The sequence below is a fragment of the Lissotriton helveticus genome, chromosome 1_1 (assembly GCF_964261635.1).
Source record: "Lissotriton helveticus chromosome 1_1, aLisHel1.1, whole genome shotgun sequence".
Taxonomy (NCBI): domain Eukaryota; kingdom Metazoa; phylum Chordata; class Amphibia; order Caudata; family Salamandridae; genus Lissotriton; species Lissotriton helveticus.
In genome coordinates, this window is record NC_136057.1 from 2,144,285,040 (window position 1) to 2,144,311,388 (window position 26,349).

Genomic DNA, 26,349 nt, shown 5'->3' on the forward strand with positions numbered 1-26,349 from the left:
CTATTCCTGTTTCCTTTTCCCCCTGTTGCCTGAAGTACTACCTTTTGAACGGCATGCTGTTTCTGGGTGGGATGAGTGGCCGCATATGTAGCATGCATGTCTGAATTTGCAAGTGCCCGCTGCCCTGGTGCATGGTCGCCTGTTAAAGTCCCAACACATGCCTTTTCCACCTCCATTGCCCCTGGCCTTACTGGACAAATCCCGCCCTTACCCTGGCCGAAAGGGCTGCTGGGGCTTGGACGAATATCCTTTGTTCCAGCTTGTGCCAACACCTGCGGACTGACCACCTGAAAACTGTCCATGCCAGGAAATGGAATCTACCTTGTCCCAGGCTAACGATCGGTCAAATTCTCTAGCTTTCCTGAAGGAAATGTCATATTCTTTCCATCCGTCCCCCCCCATGCTTCTCACTGAACATTGCAATTCTACTTTGGTAACAAGCCATCTCTGCCTGCAAGTTGGGTGAACGTTCAGGGGTGACTGCCATAAATACAGAAAAGGCTCGAATCCAATTAATCAGTGTCTCCTCCCTGAATTTAGACAACTGAGACCGCCATTCGCTCGGAAACATCAAATCTTTTTGTGACTTGGCATACTCCAACTCCCTGTTATCAATCAACAATGAAAATATATTCACATATTTGTCTGCCCAAATCAGTTCTTTCACTCCTTGCGAAACATGTTGAGCCAGGTTCTCTCCCCTGGAGGGTATTGCACCTTCGCCCAATACCGGCAAAGCAAACTCCTTACCACTCTCAGCGACTCGCGTTGGTTCTAAGGTCTAGTCTTTCCCCGCATCGCTGGCCGAACCTGTTTGGGGAGAAATTGGTGCGCTTGGCACTCCACCATCACCCCGAGCCAACATGATCTTAGCCACCATTCTTTGCGCCTCCGCCGAGGGATCAGCCGAGGAGGATAACATCCCCCCCAATCCCCAGCCAGGGGAGTACTGCCGCTATTTGCGCCGCCAATTCAGGGGGTACCTGACCAACTCCAGGGGGTTCACTGACCGGGGAGGGTGACGCCGTGGAGCGCACCGGGTGTACCCCTGGAATTACTGGTGGGACCACTGGTGGCGCTAGGGTTTTGGGTACACTTATCGGGGTTGGCAGAGTTGGGGTGGGAGCCTCCGGTGATGCTGGTACTACCGGTACTACGTCAGGGACCGCCCCAGGGGACCCCCCTACCACCCGTGACTTGGGAGACCGACTATAACTCCTCTTGGCTCTCACACGCTTAGGTAAAGCGTCTAGTTCCCCCCTGGGCTTAGGGGGCACTACTACCCGTTTGGGTCTCCCTGATGGCCCTGCCTGAGCCTCAAGCCTCTCGCCCATTTCCGCCACGGTCTTCACCAACTGATCCACTTTCCCTAATCTCCTGTCCATCGCTGACATTCTGCGCATCATGCTCTGAAACATGAGCTCCATGCAGGAACTCCTTGCACCCCGCCTACTAGACATTCCTTCACAGTGAATCACAAACCTACACTGCACAAAACGTCACTTATGGGCACTATGTGCCTTGTACCTGCACCAAAGTTGGAGGCTCACAGGCTGGCCGTATGCACCACGCAACTGTGACCTTAACACACCAGCTGGCCTGGGTGCTTGTGCGAGTGCACTCTAGCCCGGCGGCCCGATAGAAGCAGTGAAATGCAGGCCTGCCCGTGTCCTCGGATCCCAACGTCCACCGTACACTCTCCGGCAGCTCCGTCCGCAGCGCCCTCTGAATGTATCCCTACGATGAGAGAAAAGTTAAAAACAATCCTGGCTCGAGGAGACATACTGCTTTTTCTACCCTGCCTGATTTCTCCTTTCTTTTTATTTCAACCACGATGCACGTCTTATAGCGTTGCATGACGACCTGGTCCTCACATGGATCTCATATGTTTTTTTCAAGATATGAAACTGATCTAATGGTAACGTTTTAATTGTTTTAAATATTTTTGGGAAAACATCTTCTGCTCTCGTGGTATCATTTACATAGCACTCCATGAACAATTTTGCACTTTCGAAACCCATATGTCATAGTGGTTTCATTCTTTCATGCAAATGTGTCTGCTTACAACTCAAGAATTTGTGCAATGCCGTAGACTTAAGAATTGTTTAACTCTTATTGGCCTCATTAGCAGTCCATGAGTTACGTTGGCAGTAAAATAAAACCTAATTTTTAGTGTTTCATAAAAATCCTGTGGGCTCGACATGGTAATTTGCACGAATTGTAGCTTTCCATTTTATACCATAATCCCTACACCAATCAGTTGTCCGACGAGGTAGACTTTGTGTTAAAATGCATGGCTATTTTATTCTTATTTCCGCCACTCTAAAGTCGTTTTCTATGTGAAAAATATCTTCTACCACCCTCTCCTAAAGCAAGATTGTGCTTGAGGTTGTTTCAGAGGAAAACCAAAGGGGGTGATGGACGGAGTGTTGAACATTGCAAGCACTCACCCCCAGTCAACTGATCTGAGTTTAATCCATCATCATTCTTTAGCTCACTCCGCCACCCCAGTTCAGACGTGGCCATATGCAAATCTGTCTGACCCTGTGCCTCATGGGAGCAGTCCAGCCCGAACTGCCAAGCCATGTCTTCCTGGACTGGAAAACAAGCATCCTGGGGCCGGTTTCTGGCTCATCAGCAGTCATCAGCCAGGCTAGTTTGAATCCAGTGGCAAAGTGAGCAAAGAGGGCAGCAGTCACTTCATTCTCAAAGGGCACCTCAGCCTTTAGCACAGCTATGTGCCAGATTATAACCCTTTTTCTGCAATCTGCAACAGTGATTGATTGTCTAGTGTTAAATTCTTCAGACATATTCTGTGAATTATGGTTATGGAATTTTATCTCCTGAATACGACTTTTTGCAGTTTGAAGTCTGAGCGCATTAGTTTTCGTAAATGAGGCGTTAAGATACCCTATTTGTGTTTAACTACTTGTGAAATAATTATGCCATGTTTCTATTTATTTATGTATTTTTTAGGCACGCAGGCATTACACATGGAACCAAATGTTCTACCCTGCAACATAGATGAAGAAAGCAGCCTGATTGCCAATGTGTGGGCGCTAAGAAATCAATTGATGAAAACTGAGAGGAGCCTATTAAATTTAGGGGACCAGCTTTGCAGGTACTGCCACACCACTGCTGCGAAATGTTTGGTACTTGTGTTTGCATTGCGTTAAGTTATGATGACACATATTTAGATACCAGCATTATTATAGCTCAACTGGCCTGTATGCATCATAATTACCCGAGCCTGTTTGGTGACTGGTTAACCAACCTGAAAAATACGGGGAACACACCTTATTTTTCTGAGGCAAACTCTGCCTAATAATTCAGCCTTCAATAGTACCTGGAACTTTAAATTATTATCTTTCTGTATCTTAACTGAAATGAAGAGCATTCCAGAGTCTCCAACCAGCGTGACCTCCCACCTTGGTGTGCTTACACCTTGGCGTTGGCCTGTGAGGTATGGTGATCATTTTGCAATGAATCTGCAGCCATGTTTTTAATCTATGAAGAAGAGGGGGGGTTGGAGCAATAGGTAGGTTTGAGTCTGGAAGCTGATGCAAAAGATTGTTCTGAGACCAATTTTTTGCCTACTCATAATCTTTGCCATAAGGTATGCTGGCATGCCTAGGTAAAGTTAGTTTGAGTAATCTGCCTGAGATAGCAAGATTCCACTGATAAGTGAGGTTCAGTATTGAAGGAGCATGGACAAAAACCGGCCCAATTGAAGGGAGGCGCTGGAAGGCTCATAAACCAAACCTTCAGAATCTATTGCATCCCCATTTAGGGCTAAACAGATGTATCTAATCCAGTCAGACTATTTCTCCACTCTCAAAAGTTTGTGTTTCAGTTGCATCGCCAAGTTGATATGATTGGCATATATGTAATGTCCAGAAGATGCCTATAGTTTAACGTAGTGTGCTGCTTTTTAAAGATATTGAAAATGAGACGAAGAAACCCTGTTTGCCCCCGTATTCAATTATTCTTCCCTTTAAATACATTTACCCATTCTGACTGTTATAGGAGACCATACTATGTTTTCCCTTCCCTTTGAGCTCTGTCACTTTTTTAGGCGCTCAAATAGCAAATCCATGGTCTGCGCTCCCTAAAGTGGCCGACAAGTGAATTAGGATTAAAATTTGGCCTCCATCTCTTTTCCAAAGGTGCCACTAATTAATGTACCATAAGGTAGAGTTCATCCAGCATGCTCGGCAAAATTCTGACTAACTGGTTCTGCTGATCACTCTTGATCTGTAACTGCTGAAGTACCACTGCCTCTATGACCTTGCTGAGAGAAAACAGTTTGAAATGGACAGAGCAGGAAGTGTTGTGTGTGAAACTCTAATCCACGCCACCTTCCACTCTTCCCCAGTTACAGCAAGCTGTGACCATGCCAATAGGTCTTGTTAGTAACTGAAAGTGCTCTTCGCTCACTGGCAAGTCTGGGTACTCGGTAACTTTTTTTTCCAATCTTTTTATTGAATTATGATGCAACTTACATACACTGCCATCAATGGCAGTTTAGGCATAATGAACAAAAAGATACAACAATACAGTATCAAATATATCCTCCGCGATCAGAGTGTACAGTACAGAGATTGCATAAACGGTACAAACATAACACCATGATTACAATCACATATCATTGATAATAGCAACTGGGTCGATTTTGCATGTTAAACATCATCTCATCTGATACCGGAATGGCAAGGAATTGCTTTAGTGGCCCCCAAATATCATTCGGTCTAGAGGTTACAGGTAGTTCTTCAGCACAAAGTTCTAAATTTTCTTTGCAATATACCATGTCCTTCATCCATCCCTCCAGCTTTGGCACAAATGCACTGTCCCACCTAAACAGAATGCGATGTGTTGCAAGTAGTAGAGCAACTCTTATAAACTTGCCTGTAGTGCCCTTCAGTTGGGGGAGGTAGTTTAGCAGACACACCAGAGGTGTACAAGGGAGTGTGATGCCTGTCATAGTTTGGATACGGTCGAGCACCCCTTCCCAATATTGGAACACCGGATCACAGCGCCAGGCAAGGTGTAGGAAATCAGCATGCGACTGCCTGCATAGTTTGCATTGATCTGATTCTCACAAACCCATTCTGTATAATCCGTAGGGGGTATAATATGATTGATGCAGAAATGTGAAATTAATAATACGCAAATTCCCGTTGGCGGTGAGACGATCTGTCAGCGGACACACACGCTCCCATTCCTCTATAGTAATCTGGGGAACTCGCATAACATGGGTGATTTGTCTTTCTTGAGAAGAGTAATGATCATGACCTGCCTCAGAGAGGGGGGTAGGATGCCTGTATCGTGGGCCTCAGCATACATTTCTAGTAGATAAGGAACAAGAAGGTCCCCGTAATCTTTATAAAATTCTGCTGTTAGGCCATCCGGCCCCGGTGCCATGCCACTGGGAAGAGATCTAATAGCGTCTTTGACATCAGTTTCATCTATGGGTATGGATAGGTATGTCCGTGGGTATCTGATACCCATGTGCACCCTATGTCTGACAGATAATCTGCCATAGTTGAATCATCTACCTGTCGCTGTGTGGTATATAGTGTCTTGTAACAGTTCCTGAATTGGTCCCCTATTGCCTGTGGGGTAAAATGTTCTGCCCCGTCACCATCAACTATCTTGTCAATCTGATGGTGATTTGCACGGAATTGTAATTTAGTGGCTAGGACCCTGCCAGGTCGACCACCCTCGCCATACACTCTAGCTACGTGTCTCCTCCCTTTGTACTTTGCCTCCGTTTCAGCCAACTTGTCATATTCCGCGAGAAGTTCGTGGATGCGGGCGAGCGTAGTGTTAGAGAGAGTTATCCAATATTCCTTTTCCAGTTCATTTAGGGATGTCTCAAGTTTGGAGATTTGACCTCTGATGTCTTTCAGAATACCGGATGCAGTACTAATACAGACGCCCCTTATTGTCACTTTGAATGCCTACCAAAGGGATGCCTGACTATCTACTGAACCCGTATTTTCTTCAAAATAATGAATGATGGCAGTCCTAATGGTCTCGTTATAGGTGGGGTCAAGCAGCGCTTCCGCTCGGAAACGCCATGTAAATGGACGACGTGGATTAGCCGGGATACGTAGATGGAGGTAAATGGGGTTGTGATCTGATAAGGTGCGGGGCAAGTGGTAGACCCGAGCGACCCAGTTGTTTGCTTCTTCGTCTAGTAACCAATAATCTAGACGGGACCAGCTGTTAAATGCTGGTGGGATATGTGTGCCTTCTTGTGTCTGCTCGTGATGCAACCGCCAAACATCTATCAGTCACAGTTTTGCCATAGCCTCGCGAATACATTGAGCTACTTTAAGAGTACGGGCACCCGTTGGATTAGACTTGTCAACCTGCGGGTTAACATGCGTATTAAGATCGCCCCCCACAGCATGGGCGTTTCTGGCCATGAGCGTAAAATAGCAAGCATCTGTATAAAAGGTGTGGGATCATCTATCACAGGTCCGTGCACATTGTTTTTTTTTTTTTGATTTTCATAAACCTTTATTAAACAAAATTGCATAGCTAGGTTACATACTTATAGTGATTCAGAGCACCATGGTATGCATACAATTGTATCCGACAACATACATCATATTCGTCTTATGCGCAAAAATCCGCATATCAAGTCCAGTAATCGGCCAATCTCTTAACGATGACGAGGATGATGAAGTGTGCTGTGTCCGCCACTTGTCTGGTTACCTTGTCCTTAAAAGCACTATTGGACAACATAGGAACTCCTCCTGCCCCCCCCCCCACTTCCCCAACCCCCTCCCCCCGCCCCCCCCCCGCTGCCGGGTCCAGGAAAAAAGGAAAAGATCTGAACAAAAGATTGGGTCTATGCCACCCCTTCTCTATGGTGGGTCATCGTGTGTCACGCCGCCCTGAGTCTGGGTCTCCCCCTGTCTCGTGTTTGTGGGGTCTGAGCTGTTTTGCGTCGGTCCGTACACATTGATAATTGTGAGATTGGTCATGCCCAGTTTGCCCTGCACCATGGCCCAGCGGCCTTCTACATCAGTGTGAGTGTGTGTGGGCCGGAATGGGATGCCCCTCTTTATCAAAACAAGCACCCCCGTGCGTAAGTGGAGTATGATGATGTGAGTCAGAACACTGCCCATTTCTGAGCTATTTTAGCATCTGTGTGTTTGCTCAGATGTGTCTCTTGCAATAGAGCAATCTGCACTTTGTCTGTCCAAGTAGTTCAGTACGTGTCTAATCTTTTTTGGGGTGTTTAGCCCACGAACATTCCATGTCATGCACCAGTAATCTTCACCCATTATCAGTGCGTGTACATTCTGATGTGTCTGTTGCATGCATTGGCTGATATCCCTGGTGTGTGATCGTTACCATAGTGACCACTCTGATCTCATTGCCTGCAATTATCCTAAGTTGTACCAAACTCCCTCCCCCCACCCACTTTAGCAACCCAATATTGCCAAGGACAGATCCCACTGTCATAACCGAAAACTGAGAACAGAACATTACAATAAGATAAAAATAGGGATGGGGTACACCCAATAGGGGACGTAGCGGCTGCAACCACTTCCCAAATGTGTGAAAAGGGGCCGCCTTTCAAGTCCTTGCGTTCCTAACTTTTAGCCCGCTACCTGCAAAGGACTATATAATTATGATGAGCCATACAACAACCCCAGCACAAAAGACAATATGAGGATGTATGGGAGACATATGACTTAACACTATTTTACAACTGTGTGTCCATAATTAGCCCACAAAGAGAGGAACGTTTTCATGCGGGTCAGTCATTCGTAGCAATCCTACCCAGATAGCACGTAAATGCTATGTATGGGGATTAGAGCATGTGTATAAGAGGCCATGTAAACACATGTCTATATCCCAGAAGTAAGCCCAAGTCCTGTATCAAATAAACGATCAAAAATGACTGTGCAATCATTAACATTAAGGCAGCAAGCGCAACAAAGGATACATCATTATAGAGGACTTATGACAGTCAGTCATTGTCATCGGAAGTCGGAGTGGAGGATCCTTGTTTTCGTCGCAGTGATTTGGCGTGGTCCATGGCCAGCTTTGGGTTCACGAATATCTTTGCATCTCTGTCCGTGCCTATGCGGAGACGAGCAGGATATAACATTGCATATGGAATATGATCTTTCATAAGAAGTTTTTTGACTCCCTGGAATTCCTTTAGTGCTGCTTGAACTGCGGCTGTGAAGTTCGGAAAAAAGGAAAGGATGTTTCCCTTATAATTGATAGTGCCTTTCTGTCTTGTAATTTGTAGTATTGTGTCCCGATCTCTAAAGTTCAGTAGCCTTGCTATAATGGGCCGAGGAGGGGTACCCGGCGGTGGGCGCGCCACCAAAGATCTGTGTGCACGTTCAATGGCAAACATGGCGGACAGATTATCAGCCTCGCAGATGTCCCGGAGCATAGCTTCGACGTAGTCTTCCAGCCGGCCTACATTTGTTGATTCCGGTAGGCCTAAAATAGGCACATTATTGCGCCTCGAACGCGCTTCAATGTCCTCATTCTTTGCCTGTATTGCCGCCAGTAGTTTTGGGATGTCCGTGGTTTTGGCGGCAACCTGCTGTAAGCCATCTTCGGCATCCGATACCATTGAGAGCTTCTATTTTGCCATCAATAGATTGCAGGCTGGCCTGGATGGCGGATAGCGTTTTCAGTCAGAGCCTGCGCGGCCGAGTCCAGTTCAGAGTCCGACGCCGCATTTTGCGAGGTTTTTCCCCCTTTACACAGTTCAAATGTGAGCCTTGGCTGATTCTTTTCCGGTTTGCCTATGGCTGCGATAGATTTCACGTAAGTCCCTTACCGGATGTTAGGCAGTCACGAGGCGTCAAAACTGGTGACGCTTGATATCAGAAGCTCTTATGATGTGTGTTGTTCTATCACCAGAGGATCAGTCACTAGGAGCGGGCTAGTGGCGTTCTCACAAATGATACAGGTACGGCTGAGCGGGTGGGTCTTCAGCGCCTGCTCGGCGTGTCTCAGGCCACGGTCCTCGCCCTCCAGCTGCCTCCACCCGCTAATGACTGACTGTTATTTGGTGCACGTCTCGCCCCCTGCGCAATCCGCAGTTGTGGCGGGTCAGGCATGCTCCGTCCTCAGTCTCCAGCGCAAGACCCCGCACCCACAAGTCAGTGGCGCTTGTGTAATAGCAAGCAGGGCGATTAGCTAGTTGGCCACACTGGAACTTTCAGGTCTATGCAGTGCCGCCCCTTGCGCCCCTTGCGTCTCAGCATCACTGTGGATTCTAATCAGCAGTATCTTGCAGGTCCTAACCATGACCAGCCCCGATCGTACAACAGAGGTGCCACCTTTAATGTTCAGCTCGGGGCTCTCACGTAAGCTCCAAGTCAGCAAGTCATCAGCAATCCCGCAGAACATGGTGATGTGAGAGCTGGCCGATTTCAGTGATAGCGTGATTTAATAGATTGCAGCGTCTCCGAGGCCCCAGCCACAGTGAGCTTCTTGTGCACCACCGGGCGCCTTGTTAAGGATATCAGCGGCTAGGTCGGGTTTCGTAGGTCCCAGCTGCAGTTACCTTTCTATATTTGGCTGGCCGCCGTGTCTTGTGCACACAGGGAGAGACGCGCCTCAGTCTGCGAGGACCTACTCTCGCATGCAAAGCCGGTGGCTCACGTAGTTCCGGCACCCCGCGCCCTCCGCTCGCATGTCCAGCACTCACCTTCGGTGGTCCTCAACTCCCGCAACGACAAACCTGGGAATCTTGGCGTCAGTGCGACAGGAAGTATTTTATCTCCGTAGCGGCGCCCTCAATCTTGGTGATTGTACAAGCTGCATTGGCTGCAGGCGTCTACGGGAGCAGCGATGGTCCGGGTGTTTCACGCCGCGGTCGCACAGCTCCCAGCAGTCGTGTGCCAGTTCATCAACACTCGGCGCCGGGCTTCGCAATCTTCCTTTCCTCACACCAAAAGCAGCCTCCGATAGTGCAGTGCTGCGGCAATCCTACGAGCCCAACAGTTATTAGCACTGGGCAGTTAGAAAGCAGGATGATGAAGGATTATAAAGGCGGCCGGCAGAGCAACACTACAGTGTGGCCATCTTGCCGCGCGCCAGGCCACGCCCCCCCCAGGTATTCAGTAACTTATCACACATGCACTCTGTCACACATTCCTCCATACATTCCTACACTCATGCATCCAGTCAACCATCCACTGTCTTATTCTTGTGTTCACTCACTCACCACCCGCTATAAAAATCAGAGACTCAATGAAGAAATTCAAGAGAAATCCAAAGAATACAAATAGGAATGAAAAGTCTTGCATAACAACTTTAAACATAGCAGTGGGAGGACATCTTGAAATAGTATTGTATGTAGTACATAAACAATGTATCAACAATTACCTTTAAAAGTCTTTTGCCTTTTTAACACAAGCTTTTCTAAATGCCAGACTACTGCTTTTGCTGTACTTTTCAGAATAAGCAGACTGAACTTATGACAGCCAATATAACTTTTACCAACGAACCCATCAGACCGACAGCCTTTATTGTTGGTTTGTCAAAATAACCAAGTGAAGCCTTCTGTAATGAGCATAAGCTTTCCCACAAAGCAGCCATCCGGTACACAGTCATACAATGCAAATATATTCAGGTTACAGTTGACAAAAATATTTACAATCCCTTCTAAAACGACCTCGCAAAGATTACCACAGTTCAAGTTTACAACCCTCAGGGGTTGTCCTTGTCTGTAACTAGCACCAAACCCTTGTCTACTATGGGTAATCTGTGTGAATCTCTTTAACAAAATACCTGTCTACAAACTATAACAGTTCACCCTTAAATGTCTATGATCTTTAACATATGCTGTTAGTAAACATCTCAGCCTTGATCATTAACTTGTTACCATAACCAGCTTAGGCCTACTGTATTAAGCAGAACCAGGGCTGGTGTACAGCATGAGTAAAAAAAACATTGGCAAAGCCAGTAGCTCTTGCATAGTTGAGACCTATTGGCTTTGCCAATGCTTGTTAGGACTGTCGAGCATCTCATGTCTTTTGCCTCCGATATTGACACACTATTGCAGAGATGTTGTGGTTAACACTTAAAATTGATGTGCTCCTTAAGATTATAGGGGGCTAATTTTTAGGTTTCCTTCACAGCGCTGTGCTTCTGAAATCTCTTGTATTTAATATATCTTAAAAGGGGGCTCTTATCAATTCCCATTTTCGTATTACTGTGTTCATTAGCTTTTGTGTGGAACTTTTTTTTATCAATTCCCCTTCCTGCACACATTTACGATACTTCTACTAAAGCTGCTCATAATGTTTAAACCCCATTCACCACTGTCAAGATAAGCTCTCTTCCCATGGAAAAGGCAGGCCGCTTCTAACAGTATGCTTGAATGCTTGCTTTTTATTACTTAGTTGTGTAAAGCAGATGCTTAAGCCTTACAATGTTTGTGGCATTTCCTATTTGTGCCTCTGTACCTTTCTTTGCACTTTGTAGGTATTATCAGATTGATTTCTTCAACGTAATCTATTTGGTCATTATGATCAAATTCTAAATGTTGTAATAAACATTGCACGTTAAAAATAAAGTTAATATACAAGAGCTATGCTATATTTTACAACTAAACAGGCAGCCACAAGTGCAGTTACCTTGTAGAGAACATGGCCATGGTTTGAATAGTGTAGTAGGTGCAGTAGCACCGTGCCCAAAAGTTGTCAGAACGCCTCTAAACACACAATATTGCTCTATTGGACTACTAAACCGACAGTCACAATTTCAGTTACCTTACAGTTAAAAGGGACTTGATTTGAATGGTGCCGCAGATGCAGTGACACTGGGGCCAAAAGCTCTAGGGACCCCACTAAACCCCAATTATTGCTAAATATTTCTACTAAAAAAGACAGCCACAAGTGCAGTTATCTAGCAGGCACTAGGGCCATGATTCAAATGGTACTGCAGGTGCAGTAGCACCAGGGCCAAAAGTTGACTGAACTCCTTTAAACATATATACACACTGAATAATATAAGCAGTCACATGTGTAGTTACCTTGCAGGCACTGGGGTCATGATTTCAGTGGTGCAGTTACACCAGGGCCCAAAGCTCTAGGAGCCCCTCTAAAAACCAAATATTGCAATATTGTACTACACAGACAATCGCAAGTGCAGTTACGTTGCAGACAATAGGATCATGATTTGAATGATTCAGCAAGTGCAATGGCTTGAATGTGTAAGTGTAGATTTTTTTTTTATATTACAAAATGGAATGTGCCAGTGCCGAAGGGTCTAGGTCGTATCAATGGTGTTTTGATGTATTTGGTTTAATGAATGTCTTTTAAAAAAACAAAAAAAAAAAAAAGGATTTTTTAATGAAATCTAACATAAGAATGTATTTTATTCTCACTGTTTTTTCTCCATCTTCCCAGCGACAGTTCCAGTGCCAGTGAAAGTTCCAACTGCAGGTCCCCTTCCAGTGTTGCCACAGCCTTAACTCTTGAGGATTGTGACCAGCACAGTTGTGCTTGCTCTCCGAACCCGTGCCACGAAGAAAAAATGTCCTTCCAACACTGTGATTCTGGAAAGCGGTCAAGAGAAAAGGCAATTACTTTTTATTCTTTCGAAAAACATTCCAGGATTCAAAGCTATCCCCCCCACCATCATGACATTTTAATTTGTATCTATTCTTTATTTCACAGTATCAACATCTTAGTTCTAATCCTTTATTGCAAAAACAGCTAATTTAGTGAAGAAAGCATCACCAGAGGAACTCCTCTATAATAAATCTCTGTTCTTTCGCCAGCAAAGAGAAGTAGAAAAGTAGAAAAGGCGAAAGCAGAGAAAGAGGAAACATTTTATATCACATAATTAATGTTACCTCGATTTAGGAAATTTGCATCACGTACAGCCTTCTGAGGTGTAGCTCTGTGTGTTAGCCCAAGGTTGAAGATCTCTAGATGAGGTGTCATATTTTCCTGCAATGCCATCAGCCTTCTGTGATTCCTTTCCATACATTAGAAAGTCTTTGGTTGAATAGAATGTGTGGGGTTCCCCTACACAAATTGCCTTTAATTGTGCAGAGAACCAAAGCGAGGCATCACAAAGCCATTGCTTCCTTTTGATATCTTCGATCTCTTTCCACCTTTCTTGAGTTGATTCGACCAGACGAGGGAAGATTACAATTTAATTTTCTCTCATAGTTTACACTTTTTTGATGACTGCATAACTTCCTCCCTCTCTGATGGGCTATCCAGGTTTCTATTGTCCAGTGCTTTACTCTGTGATCACTGGTAACCCAACTAGTGTGAAATCTTTGTCCATAAAAAGATATAAAGTGTCCAAAGCATCTGAGAAAAATGTAAGTTCCACTGTAACCAGTAGGTGATCTTCAGTACAAGGTTCTTTATATAAATAAAACAAGCCTTCTCGTGGTCCAAAAAAGTTGTTACACTGTTCCAATCAATTATTTGTCCCAACTTCAAAATCACCAATGTTATAGTCAAATAAAAACAGTCAACACGTATTTCGCGACATCATTGCTTCTTCAGGGCTGTTAGATATAACCTATTAAATATGCTACAACTCTTAGAACTTTTCAAGGGTTTCCAGTTTAGCTAATATACATTTAGAATTACCCCCAGATGTCAGACTGGATCCGTAGAATTTTTCTTCAGCCGTACCCCTGCACTTCAGTAGGTGGCATCTGTCGACTCCGCGTTCGTTGTTGGCGTCGTGATCGCCAGAATGACATCTCGGTATCTACTTTGACGCCGCCCCTGCGCACTGACGTAAGTTCTTTCTTTTTCCGTGCCAGCCAGCACAGATCCGGAGAGAGCGGTACCTCTAGTCACTTTTTGACTACCCTTTTTTGACTTTTTGTCGACATCTTTTCGAGTCGTTCAACTCCTGGTGCACAGTGATGTCACATCGGCGAACCGGCTTCAAGCCTTGTGACTCCTGCCACAAGCTGATGTCGGACCCACATCTAGTGTGCCTATGGTGTCTGAACAGCGACCACGACCCGAAGTCGTGCTCCGACTGCCGGGCCATGGTCCAAAAGCCTTTGCGGGAGCGGTCCTGAAAGCTTCTGGAGGCTGGGCAGTCGGGTCTGCACCACTCGAGGTCCTGGTCGAGAGGGAGGTCACGGGACGGGTTGCAGAGCCATCACCACCACTCCTTGTCGAAGTCTTCGTCTTTGGGTAAATAAAAGCACAAAAAGAAGGCGAAGAAGTAACGTCGCTATTCACATTCTCCCCGCCCGTCGGCCGACGCGGGATGCGGATGGTAGTTGTACGCCTCTGCCCCCAACTCCGTAGTTTTTACAAAGCCCTCCACTCCATCTTTGGGCAGCCCACTGGTGAGCCCTCAAGCTCCAAGGACTCGGCTGGGGGTTCTAGGGCCTTCGAGGCTGGTGGCTTTGGCGCTGGCGCCACAGGGACCCCAGGGATCCAGGCCTGGATCCGATCGGCGCCGGTCGACCTTACGACTCCTCGTCCAGTGCCGAATCCATTGGGGAGGTGTCCGCCAGCTCCGACTCTGGTTGTGTCCCCAACCGACGTCGCTCCCGGCCTCAACATGGACACTGAGAAGGACCGACGTCGGTACCGGCGCCGACTGGTACTTTTATACCTCTGTTCTCCCGTGGTGTTCCCTATTGCCCTGAGTGGCTACCAGAGGAGGGTGAGGAGGACTGGGAGGCGTCTGTGGACCCTCCGGCAGACCAGTTAGAAGAACCGGATTGGAGAGCGGAGTTGGGTGAGGCTATTGGTCTGGACACTTCTCCAGACCTTGGTATGCCTTCTCCCCCTACCGCCACACTCTGCGGAGGGTGCCTCTTACGCTGTGGTTTAGCATAGGGCGGCTGAGGCCTTGAACCTTGAGCTTCCTACGGTGGCAGTCAGGACTAACCTCCTGACCGAGGTGCTTCAATCGGCAGTGGCCTCTTCGGAGTCCCTGCCGCCGGTCAATGAGGCCCTCACGGACATCCTTCTGGGCACTTGGTCCCAGCCCAGCACAGAAGCTCCTGTGGATAGGATGATTGCCCGACGCCATTACCTGGCCCCAGGCGACCCCATTTTCCTCTCCCTACACCCTATCCCGAGAGCCTGGTGGTCCAAGCCTCGAATTCCTAGGGTACATTCCCTACTTTTCCACCTGATAGGGAATCCAAGAAGCTGGACCATATTGGGAAGAAGATGTTTTCTTCCGCCAGCTTAGGACTGCGGTCGGTGAATACCACATGTCTCCTGGGCCGTTACTCCCATTCTGTGTGGGTCACGGTCGCGTAGCTGCTGCCACAGTGCCCAGAGGAGGTCTGGGTTGTGCTCTCCCGTGCAGTTGCCGAGAGTAGAGATGCTGCGAAGTTCGCCATACGATGTGTACTGGACACCGCTGACTCGCTAGGCAGAATGATTTCCATGTCGGTAGCCCTAAGACGCTACGCCTGGCTGAGGTCCACTGTCTTTAAGGGTGATGTCCAATCAACTCCTTTGGACATGGCCTTTGATGGCTGTCTCTTGTTTGGCGACAAAGTAGACAATGCGCTCGAGCACTTTAAGGATTCCAGAGCTATTGCCAGATCCTTGGGTGTCGCTACCATCTCTCGCCCGCGCAGTCTGCTTTTTGCCCATTTCGTGGCTACGGAAGGGGTGCCCCGCCACGTTCCACCCAGAGCCAAAGGCCTGCGCAAGCTGTCCAGCCTCTGCGCGGCCGGGGACATGGGACCCAGCGTTGTGGGTCCGGGGGCCAGAGGGCAGGCCAATCCACCAGCGCCCCCTCTACAGCAGCCTCCAAGCCCATCTACTCTTTATTTATTTATTTATTTATTTATTTATTTATTTATTTATTTATTTATTTCACTTATAAAGCGCGCTATCACCTCGAGAGGCATTCTGGCGCTGGCAGACTCGAAAGAAAAAAGGAGGGGGCAGCTGATAACAGGCTAAGGATTCGGAAAAAGCCAGGTTTTCAAATGCCTTCTAAAAGCAAGAAGGCCGGTGACCTGCCTGAGTTCAGTGGGAAGAGAGTTCCAGAGCTTGGCCGCAGCCACACTGAACAATCTACCTCCTTCTCTGGATCTCCTAAACCTCGGTACGGTCACCAACCTGGTCGAGGAGGAGCGTAGACTATGGGCCGACACGTGCCATGAAAACTTCCTTTGTAAGCAGGCTGGGCCTAACCCGTGGAGGGCTTTAAAGGTCAGACAGAGGGACTTAAATGAAACCCTCTGCCTCACTGGGAGCCAATGCAGCTGACCTATCAGGGCCACCAGTTGCCAGTGGGCTGCAGGATTGGCCATCACCTTCCCCACTGGCACAACATCACGTCAGACAGGTGAGTTTTGCAGATAGTCCGAAGGGGCTACTCCCTCCCCTTCGAAACTACCCCTACCTCCATGCCACCTGCCTTCCATCGCATGTCGGAGGTTCACTTTGCCCTTCTCCGTAAGAAAGTTGCAGCTTTCGTGGCCAAATGAGCCTTCAAGCGAGTCGATGTGCCAGAAGTAGGTCGATGTTGTTATTCCCACTACTTCCTGGTCCCCAAGAAGGACAAAGGCCTGCGTCCTATCTTGGATCTCAGGGACGTCAACTGCTTCTACCGGAAGGAGAAGTTTTAAATGTGGACATTGGCACAGGTCCTGTCTGCCCTCAACCCTGGAGACTGGATGGTAGCGTTGGAATCAATGAGTCCCTCACGGACATCCTTCTGGGCACTTGGTCCAAGCCCAGCACAGAAGTTCCTGTGGATAGGAGATTGCCCGACACCATTGCCTGGCCATGGGAGACCCCATTTTCCCCTCCCTACACCCTATCCCGAGAGCCTGGTGGTCCAAGCCTCGAATTCCTACGGTACATTCCCTACTGCTCCACCTGATAGGGAATCCAAGAAGCTGGACCATATTGGGAAGATGTTTTCTTTCGCCAGCTTAGGACTGTGGTCGGTGAATACGACATGTCTCCTGGGCCGTTACTCCCATTCTGTGTGGGATACGGTCGCGCAGGTGCTGCCACAGTGCCCAGAGGAGGCCTGGGCTGCGCTCTCCCGTGTAGTTGCCGAGGGTAAAGATGCAGCGAAGTTCGCCATTCGATGTGGACTGGACATCGCTGACTCGCTAGGCAGAACAATTTCAACGTCGGTAGCCCTGAGATGCTATGCCTCGCTGAGGTCCACTGGCTTTTCGGGTGATGTCCAATCAACTCCTTTGGACATGCCCTTTGATGGCTGTCTCTTGTTTGGCGACAAAGTAGACAATGCGCTCGAGCACTTTAAGGATTCCAGAGCTATGGCCAGATCCTTGAGTGTCGCTACCATCTCTCGCCCGCGCAGTCTGCTTTTTGCCCCTTTCGTGGCTACGCAATTGGCGTCACATTGCGAGTTGAAAATTGCGAGTCGCTAAATGAAATGTAAAACAGTGTGTTTAACACTGTTTGGGATTCCCAATGGGGTCGCATATTGCGAGGTTCATTAATATTAATGAGCCTCTCGCAATTTGCGAGCCCATTGGGAATGCCATCCCTCCCAGGTATGGTGGCCGGCTGGGCTCTGCAGGCCACCATGTCTTGGACTGCTTTTAAATAAAGCAGTTTAAAAAAAATGCAGCCCGTTTACCATGCATTTAAAAAAAAAAAGAAAATTAAACGTTTTCGTTTCATTTTCTAAGGCAGGCAGAGGTCCCTGGGACCACTGCCTGGCCTTAAAAAATAATTGTGCATGCATTTGCAAAGGGGAAGGGGCCCCTGGAGACCCCTTCCCATTGGCGAATGCATTACCATCTACTTGAAGTAGGTGGTAATTGCGAGTGTTTTGCGACTGCAAAACATTTGAACCTGGTTTTGAGACTCGCTATTTGGAAGGGAATGCCCCTTCCAAATAGCAAGTTGCAAAACCCATTTAGCGAGTGGGGAACAAATTGCGACTCGCGAAATAGGCAATGTACATGGCCCATATAGGTTTTTCCATGCGGAAACGGGTTCACAAACCCGTTCGTGCATATAAAAACGGATCGTACATCTGACCCTTAGTATTTTACATTGAAGAAATAGCCCCTCTGTCACATGTATTTCATTTGTTTTATAACATCTCTCATACCATTGTAGGATGTCAGAGCACTTTACATCACACACATATAGAGACATTGAACCATACATGTAAATCAGTGTTTATATAAAATGTTAAAAGAGTGCCTGGTCTGAAAAACTCAGGATTCAGAACATAACACAGTGGCTAGCACTGACTTTAACATTAAAAATGTATTTCCACCCAAATAAATCTTTTTAGCAGCATCAGGATAATGAATAACTACGAAAAACATAAGTTACTAACTGGTATCATGCAGTTTGCAAGCAGCTCTTTGATGACAGTTTATAGGTCCCTCTGCTACATTACGATTGTCACCTATGCATATAAAATACTGCTTTTTAAAATGCATGTTACACGTTCTTTGCAGTAGGCACATTAACCTTCAGTGCTACATTAGATAAGTCAAAGCTGCCAATGAACAAAACTCTCCTCATGCTCCAGCAGGTACATTAATCATTGGCATTATCTTGACACTTTTATTGTTGCTGGGAAGCTGCTAATTATACAAGAAACTTTTTTGTGCTTTTAGAACTGTTGCCTACGGACCCCCTGGAGTGTGTCACGAACCCCTGGGGGTCCGCGGACCCCAGTTTGGGAAACACTGGTGTACAGCAAAGGCTGTGGAACCCTTTTCTTCCCCTCTTTCAGAGGTTCTCCTCTTCATTCTTTGCCTAGCAGGAATCTGCTCTGGGCCTCTTAAAGGCTATCTGTCGGCCATTTTGGCCTTTCTTCAGCTTCCTGATCACCCTTCTATTTTCAAGTCCCCTATTGTAAATTGTTTCCTTAAGGGCATTACTCATGTATTTCCTCCTATTCCTTTCGTAATGCCCCAGTGTGACTTGAACCTTGTTCTGACTTACCTTAAGTGCGCTCCATTTGAGCCGCTACATAATTGTTCTCTCAGACTCTTGACCTTAAAGACTGCTTTTCTGGTTGCCATCACCTCTGCTCGCTGGGTGAGTGAGCTTCAAGTTCTTTCTTCTAAGCCTCCTTTCCTTTCTGTTCATCCGTACAAGGTTGTCCTCCGAACTTGACCCTTTTTTCTTCCCAAAGTAGTTGCCTCTTTCCACATAGGACAGCCCCTCACTTTGCCCACCTTCTTCCCGCTCGCATCCTTCTAAAGAGGAGAGGCTCCACTGTCTGGATCCGAAACGTGCACGCACATTTTACCTGGATTGCAAAAAATAATTCTGGGTGTATGGTCAGCTATTTTTTGGCTATGTGGGCGCCAAGAAAGGTCAGGCTGTGCAAAAACGAACCATCTCTCGATGGGTTATTCCTTGGCGAAAAAGGAACCTCCAGTAGGGTTGGCCGCCCATACCACCTGGGCGACGGCAGTCACTACTGCTTTGGGACGTGGAGTCCCCCTTCAGGATATCTGCCAGGCAGCCAAGTGGGCTTCCTTGCACACGTTCACTAAGCATTACTGCATGGACAGCCAAGTCCAGAGAGACGGCTTCTTTGGCCGTTCAGTTCTCCAGAACTTTCTGGTGTGAACTTAGTTCGCAGTCCCACCTCCCGGCTTTGGTATTGCTGGGGTATCTATTTTAAGTTAAGGAATTCATAACTAATAGTCTCTTTCAGATGAACAAGTTACTTACCTTCGGTAACGATATATCTGTAAGAGACATATATTCGTTATTGATTCCTTACCGCCCCACCCATCCGCCTCGTTCTGTGAACTGACTTCGTGGGTAAGGGACTCCCTTTCAGGGCCTTAGTTTTATGCACCAGTGGTCAGTGTCTTGCGCGGCTCTGCGCTTCTGGCGTGGAATGTCGTGTAAAGAACTGACTTCAGCATGCAAAAGCGGCGTCTAAGTAGATACCGCAACCTAATTCCGGCAATCACGACGCCTACGACGAATGCAGAGTCGACCGATGCCACCTACCAATGCGCAGGGGTACTGCTGAAGAAAACTTCTCCGGATCCAGTCTGACGCCTGGGGGTAATTCTAAGGTAAGGACTCCATAACTAATATATGTCTCTTACAGATGTATCGTTACCAAAGGTAAGTAACTTGTTCTTCAAGAAAAAGACCATATTGATAATAATTACACTCTTACATCAGAACCTAATATGATGATTAACATAGATTCTTCCAATCTCTCAAATATAGCAAACACTTTGATCAACTCACCTTACTTGTGTGGTTATTTCTTATTCAATAACTCCAATCTGACTTCAATCAAGTTCACCTCACAATCTACACGAGAATGACATTTAAAAAAAACTTTCAAAACTTCATTAGTTGAACTGATGCTGAGATACAATCATTATACTGGTCCATTATGTCAAATGTGACAGTTAACCAAACAGAAAAAAACACTGAACATGGTTGGAGCGAACTTGCCATTAACCTAAAACGTTAATGAGAGAAGTACAGTTGCTTGGTGTTTTGTAAATCCATTGAGTAGTTTTCAAGAAATGAGAATTGAAATAGTGTGATTAGTCTTAAAGGGATAAAAGTTGTAAATATTTCACCTGCTAGTCTGTGAACAGTCCTCAAACCCACATTTACAGACTGTCGGGGGACGTAGATTTAAAAATAAGGAAGAAAGCTTGGAGCTCCTGTTCTCCATTTTGGGTATGTGGTACCAAAGTTTGGCACTCAAACCTTTTTAAACAGGGCCCATAAATCCTTAAAAAATATTAATTGAAAAAACAACTTGGCCAGGCTACAGGCTGTAGTGCCCATGCTACGCATGTTTGAAGGTCATGTATAGTGGGGGTTGCTGTTTGTGGTAGGCTAGCAGATTATTGGCAAAAAACTATGCCTCCTGCTGACAGATTTACTTGAAACTCCATTTACTAGGAGTAAGTGAGTAAGGTAAACTTGTGGTCTACTCCATTTCACTCCACCAACTGATGCATCAAATTAGAACAGCAGGGGTGAAGAACTAAGTCAGGGGTGGGTGGGGACCTCTTCAGGTAAGACGCATTAACATCCCATGAGGGTCTCAAATTCTCATTATGTGCATCCACAGCACACATACAGCACCAGATCACCACGGCCGTGCAAGTCTGGTCCCATTCATGACTGCCACCAGCACTCCGTCGTACCCCAGGCCCATCCCTAGATCGTCTTGCCAGTGTCACTCTCAGAGCCTTCCGTTGGGGGGTGGCCGTGGCCCCCCAGGTTTTCAAAAGCATCCAACATCTCAGTCCGTAGTGGTGCTATGGGTCTTATCCTCTCCCCCTGTGCCTCTTCCCGTCACAGTGATTGATCCTCCACTCCGGTCCAGATCCGAACGGCGACCTCCTACCTGGCCAACACTGAGCCGGCCGCTGACTTCCATGTTATGGAAATCTGCTGCTTAGCTAATGTAAAGGTGAGGTCTATGAAGCGATTCCCCACTTTCTTGGACAGTGGGTGAGGAGACGGGCCCATCAGGCATTCCCTAAGGTACACGGGATAACCCAATACAGCATCACACCCAGCTTCTCTGGGGTGAGAAGTCTGGTGAAGGTAATTAAACTGGATCATCTTAACTCTGGTATTGTAGGACACTTTTTGTAGATAAGCTAATATATGTGCCCATTCTCAATCCAACACCTACCTGTCCAAGATGCCATTCCACTTTTGCCAAAGAGCCAACAGGGGCTTCCGCCTCATTGTAGTAAGAGCACCATGTAGCAACCTAACAAGGTGCCTACTCTTTCCCAGGGACAGCAATAAGTGCTGAACTGCATGTTTTAGGAGCCTCATCCACCCCTGCATCCCAAAGGACTGCAATAGTGTGGGTCAATGCCTCGTAAGTGAGGAATTGTCCTGGGGCCAGCTGTGCATCTTAATCCACGCTGCCAAGGGTATTAAAGTGGCAGTCTCCGACTGTCACCACCCCTACCTTCATCCACGCCGACATCTGTACAGCCGAGAAAAAAATGGGGGGGGGATTTCACATTTGGTAGCCCCATCGAGAGGGCAGGTGTATACAACAAGCACTCCCGTGCCCACCGTACACCACGCCACCAACTCCGAAGTGCCGACTCCAACAGTAAACAGTCTCCCCGCCTTCACGGCAGTCGCCGGACAAGTCTGGCTGAAATTGCTCCCTGGTTAGGCAGGAACTAAAGATCAGTCCGGTTTGCACCATCCAGCCATATCGTAATCTATTACAACTAGTCTGTCAAATTAGCTCAAAGTCTGGTAGCCCCAGCCTCCCCTCCACAAGAGGCTTCCGAAGTGTTTCCAGAGACACCCTGTGTTGTCCCCCATCCCAGATAAGCTCCCAAACTAACGAGTTCAATTGAGTGAACCATGATACCGCATCCAAGAGGGTAGGTTATTTAAATAGTCTAGCAGTCGTGACAGCATGATCATTTTACTTAAGTCAATTTGGGTGATAATGGGTAGCCTCAATGTATGACAGAAGGCCACACAACCCTTCAGGTTGCGCACCACCATTCCCAAGTTGCCCTTCGATAGATCTTATATAACATGCTACTCTTGTTTCCTTAAGCACTGATTTCTGACCACATGTTCAGCGGATTGTCCACATCAGGGAACTCCAGGAAAACACACGCCTTCGCCATATATACCTGCAGTCTGGAAACCCCACCAAACTCATGTAAAAGCTTTAACATGAAAGGGATGTCGGCATCCCTGTCAGCCATGTACAGAAGCAGTTCATTGGTGTAGGAGGCAGGCTTAGTATATGGTGCACACTTATTTAAGTGATGCACCTTGAACTAATCCAGACAACCCTTTTGGGGATTTTAGCTGTCTTTAATAACCATTGAAAGCTCTCAAAGTGGTAGCTGTGGAGAACAGCCTTCAGGCTTATCTTGAAGGAGTGTAAAGCAGCTTGCTTTACCAACTTTAATCAGTAGTGTCAGCTAAATGAGAGAACCACACTGTGTGTGTATAATAATATGTCTATTTTTTACACAACACACAAATTCATTGGTATATCTCCAACACGGAGATAGCAACACAATACAGAAGAATACTTTAAAATAATTGGGTAAATAAGCACAAAAATACACTTGTCTCCAGGGGGAGACCAAACCATATATTAAGAAAGTGGCATGCGAACTACAAAGGAGAAAAGGACTTGGATCATAAGACTCAGAGGAGCTGGGGACACAGAACTACCCGAGTAAGTACCCAGGAACCCCACTGAGGCTGTGTGCAGAGTGGAAACACAGCTGTGTGCCCAATGGCAGTCAATGAAGAAATCTCAGTTGCAGTTTTAAAGAAACAGGACCCTTCCCAGGGGAAGACAGCAGGTTGGAGAGCCGACCCATCAGTGGATGCCCCAGAAACCAGGTTAACTGCGCCAGGAAAGCTGGGTGTATAGGGATGAAGTGACGTCGGAACCTGCCGTGGACGGCAATGGGAGAATTCAAAGAAGATGCCTCTGGAGAAGACTGTGATGGAGTCCGGTGGAATCCAAGGGTGGAATCTGGAAGTGAAGAACCTGCAAGCAGTGGAGACAGAGTCTATACCCCTCGGAGGTGAACAGGAGGCACGGAAGCACAATGCCCACCGATTTTTGAGAGGTTCAGGAGCGACGGCGGTGACCGTGTCACTGCAGATGTGAGGACCAGACAATGCTGAGTAAGACCAGGAGTTGTGCACGAGCTGTCCTATGTCAGATGTTTGTCTCTAAGTGGTCGGTGTCTGGTGGTAGCAACCAATAAGCCTTGATTGCCGCAACTGGCGTGGAGAATGAAAAATGGAAAACGTTGGGATAAGCAAGGTCTAAGGGACTCACCAAAGGCAGTAGAGTGGGGCCATGCCCCGAGCAAGCAAGGAAGCCCACTGAAGCAAGAGAAGATCCTCCGGAGGACCTACAGGCTGAAGGCACGGCAGTCGCAAGAGGATTTCAAGCAGCTCACCAAAGTCGGGGGCCCATGATGCAGGAGATGCAGGGAGAACTGTTCTTCAGGAAGTGATTTACTGGAGCTTCTTCTAACCCGAAGATCTCTGGAAGTGCAGAGCCAACATGCTTTGCCAACGGCAAGTCGACACGGTGTGCAAAGGGTTCTGTCCCAGCAGCCCCGACGAGGGATACTGTCCTCCAAATTACAGGGAAGACAGGCCAGGCCTCCAGGGAGCCACAGAACCACTTCCTGCTTTGCTGAGCCTTGGGATGCCCGTGGGACGCCGGTGCGGCAGATCGATCAGCTACATTAGGGTGCCTGTAGATATAGGTGAGTGATCCCTCCCCTCTCAGAGGAGGGGGGGTCCCTATTAGAGGAAGGGCACCTCCCAGAGGAGGGGCTTGTCAGAGAGGTGGATACTGCCATGTTCTTTGTCATGTTTAGCGCCAGAGTGGGGACCAAGGGTTCCTGAACCGGTTCCAACTGGAGTATGCTAGGAGGGCACCAAATGTGCCCTTCAAAGCAGTTTGGTGGAGCTGGCAAGCGCCCCAGCCCAATACACAAAGTCCTGTCTGAGAGGAGGTCACACCTCCCTGTTGCAGGAAACCTATTGTTCTACCTTCCCCTGCTCAAGCTTGGCTCAGCAGCAGGAGGGCAGAATCGTGTCTGTGGTTGGCAGCAGCACTAGCTTGCTGGCAGACCCTGAAAAGCTGTTACCAAGAGTATAGGGGGTCCCTTAGGGAACCCCCCAGAACATGGGAATGATACTTCCAGCCCTGGACTCAGTGTTAGGGTATGATTCCAACATGTTTGATACCAAACATGACCGGGTTTGGTGCAGCAACTATATAGTTAGACATCTTGTAGTGCCTGATGTCAACTAGATGTCTTAATATAGCTGACCGCACTTACGAAGGCTAGAGAATCGACTCTGGGGTTTCTAGGGGTGTCTTACTCATGCACGGGCATCCTCACACTTGTAACCAAGCACCCTGCCCTCAGGACTGCAGAGCCTGCCATAGAGGTGACTTATAGGTTTTAAGTGCAGTAACCTTGGATATGAGGAAACGTGTATCTATTGTGAGAGGTGCAATCACCAACTCACATAGGCTGCAATGGCAAGCCTGTAGTCACAGTTTAAGTGGACACCCATGTGTGACATAATACATGCTGCAGCCCATGGGAGACCCCTGGTGTACCTATGGCCTGAGTGCTTCAGTTCCATTTGCTAGGGACTTATAATGGTGCACCATTAGCCAATTGTGGTAGTACCAAAGTACTTACCAGAATCCATTTAGGGGATAGAACACAGTTGCTGGGTTCCTGATTAGCAGGATCCCAGCAGACTAGGTCAAAAACACACTGACACCAGGCAAAAAGTGGGGGTAACCAAGCTAGAAGGATCCTACCTTCCTACAATCGGCATGCAGTGATATCAGATGCTCATTGTCTGCTACTCAGATACACGATCCCCATCTCCTACATATCTCCACCAATGGTTCAATATCCAGAGCAAACAGGAGCGGTAACAGCAGGCACCCAAGCCTAGTTTCCTGGCACACATCATAAGAACCAGACACCGTTCTACCCATGTGGACCAGTGCCGTGGGTCTCGTGTACAGCAGTCAAACCCACACCACCCCACGCCACCGAAGGGTTTCCCATCTGCATTCCGTGTATAACCGCCTCCGTGTAGTCCCAGCTAACAGAATCAAATGCCTTTTCCAGGTCTACAGTTATGAGGCCCATTCTATCAGCATCTCCGTCTCATCTGGAGGCAAAGAAAACAGAGTACAGACGACGCAGATTTAGGAAAGTGTTCCGCTTTGGAATAAATCCACATTGGTCCAGATGGACCAGCATCGGCACGTTTGGAAGAAAGTGCATGGCCAGCACCTTACTAAGGATTTTAAAATCCATGTTCGACATGGACAACGGCCGACATGCCATAGGGGGCATCCCCTGCGTAGCTGCCTTCAGGGCGGGGGTGACCACCGCATCTCTTGTAGTAGCTGGTAGTACCCACTATTCCAGAGCTTTATTATACATGTCTGCCAAGTTTGGTGCCAACAGACCAGCATACTTTGAGTAAAACTCCACTGACAGGTCATCTGGACTTGGCGTCTTCCCACATACCATGTCCTTAATAGCACCCTTAATTTCTTGGGCTGGAATGGGCCCTCTGATCTCCTCGGCAGCAATCAAAGCCAATCCCCCAATCGAGGACACCGGAAAGTATTCAGCTGTCCCCTCAACACCTCAGCCGGTCTCCCATAAGTCTGGTGTAATTCTCCCGAAAGGCTTCATTAATATCCACTTGGGAGTATACCTGCTGTCCATCAAACCTGGCCAGGGATGTAATCGGACCCCTCCCTGTCTCGGGCAGACAGGCAACGTCTTTCCTTTACCATTGTGTGCCCTAGCGGCATAATCTCTGAAGTTATGACACCTGAGCCTTTCTATCA

The 26,349-nt window shown here is 47.4% G+C and overlaps 1 protein-coding gene across 3 annotated transcripts in view; it reads left to right on the forward strand.

Moving 5' to 3' along the window:
• CCDC18 (coiled-coil domain containing 18) overlaps positions 1-26,349 on the forward strand; it is a 1,360,824-nt gene that overhangs the window by 128,034 nt on the left and 1,206,441 nt on the right. For all 3 annotated transcript variants that reach the window (XM_078646342.1, XM_078646344.1, XM_078646343.1), the window contains exons 2-3: positions 2,977-3,121; positions 12,408-12,579. In XM_078646342.1, coding sequence (XP_078502468.1) covers positions 2,977-3,121; positions 12,408-12,579 — 317 coding nt within the window. The remainder of the gene's footprint in view (positions 1-2,976; positions 3,122-12,407; positions 12,580-26,349) is intronic.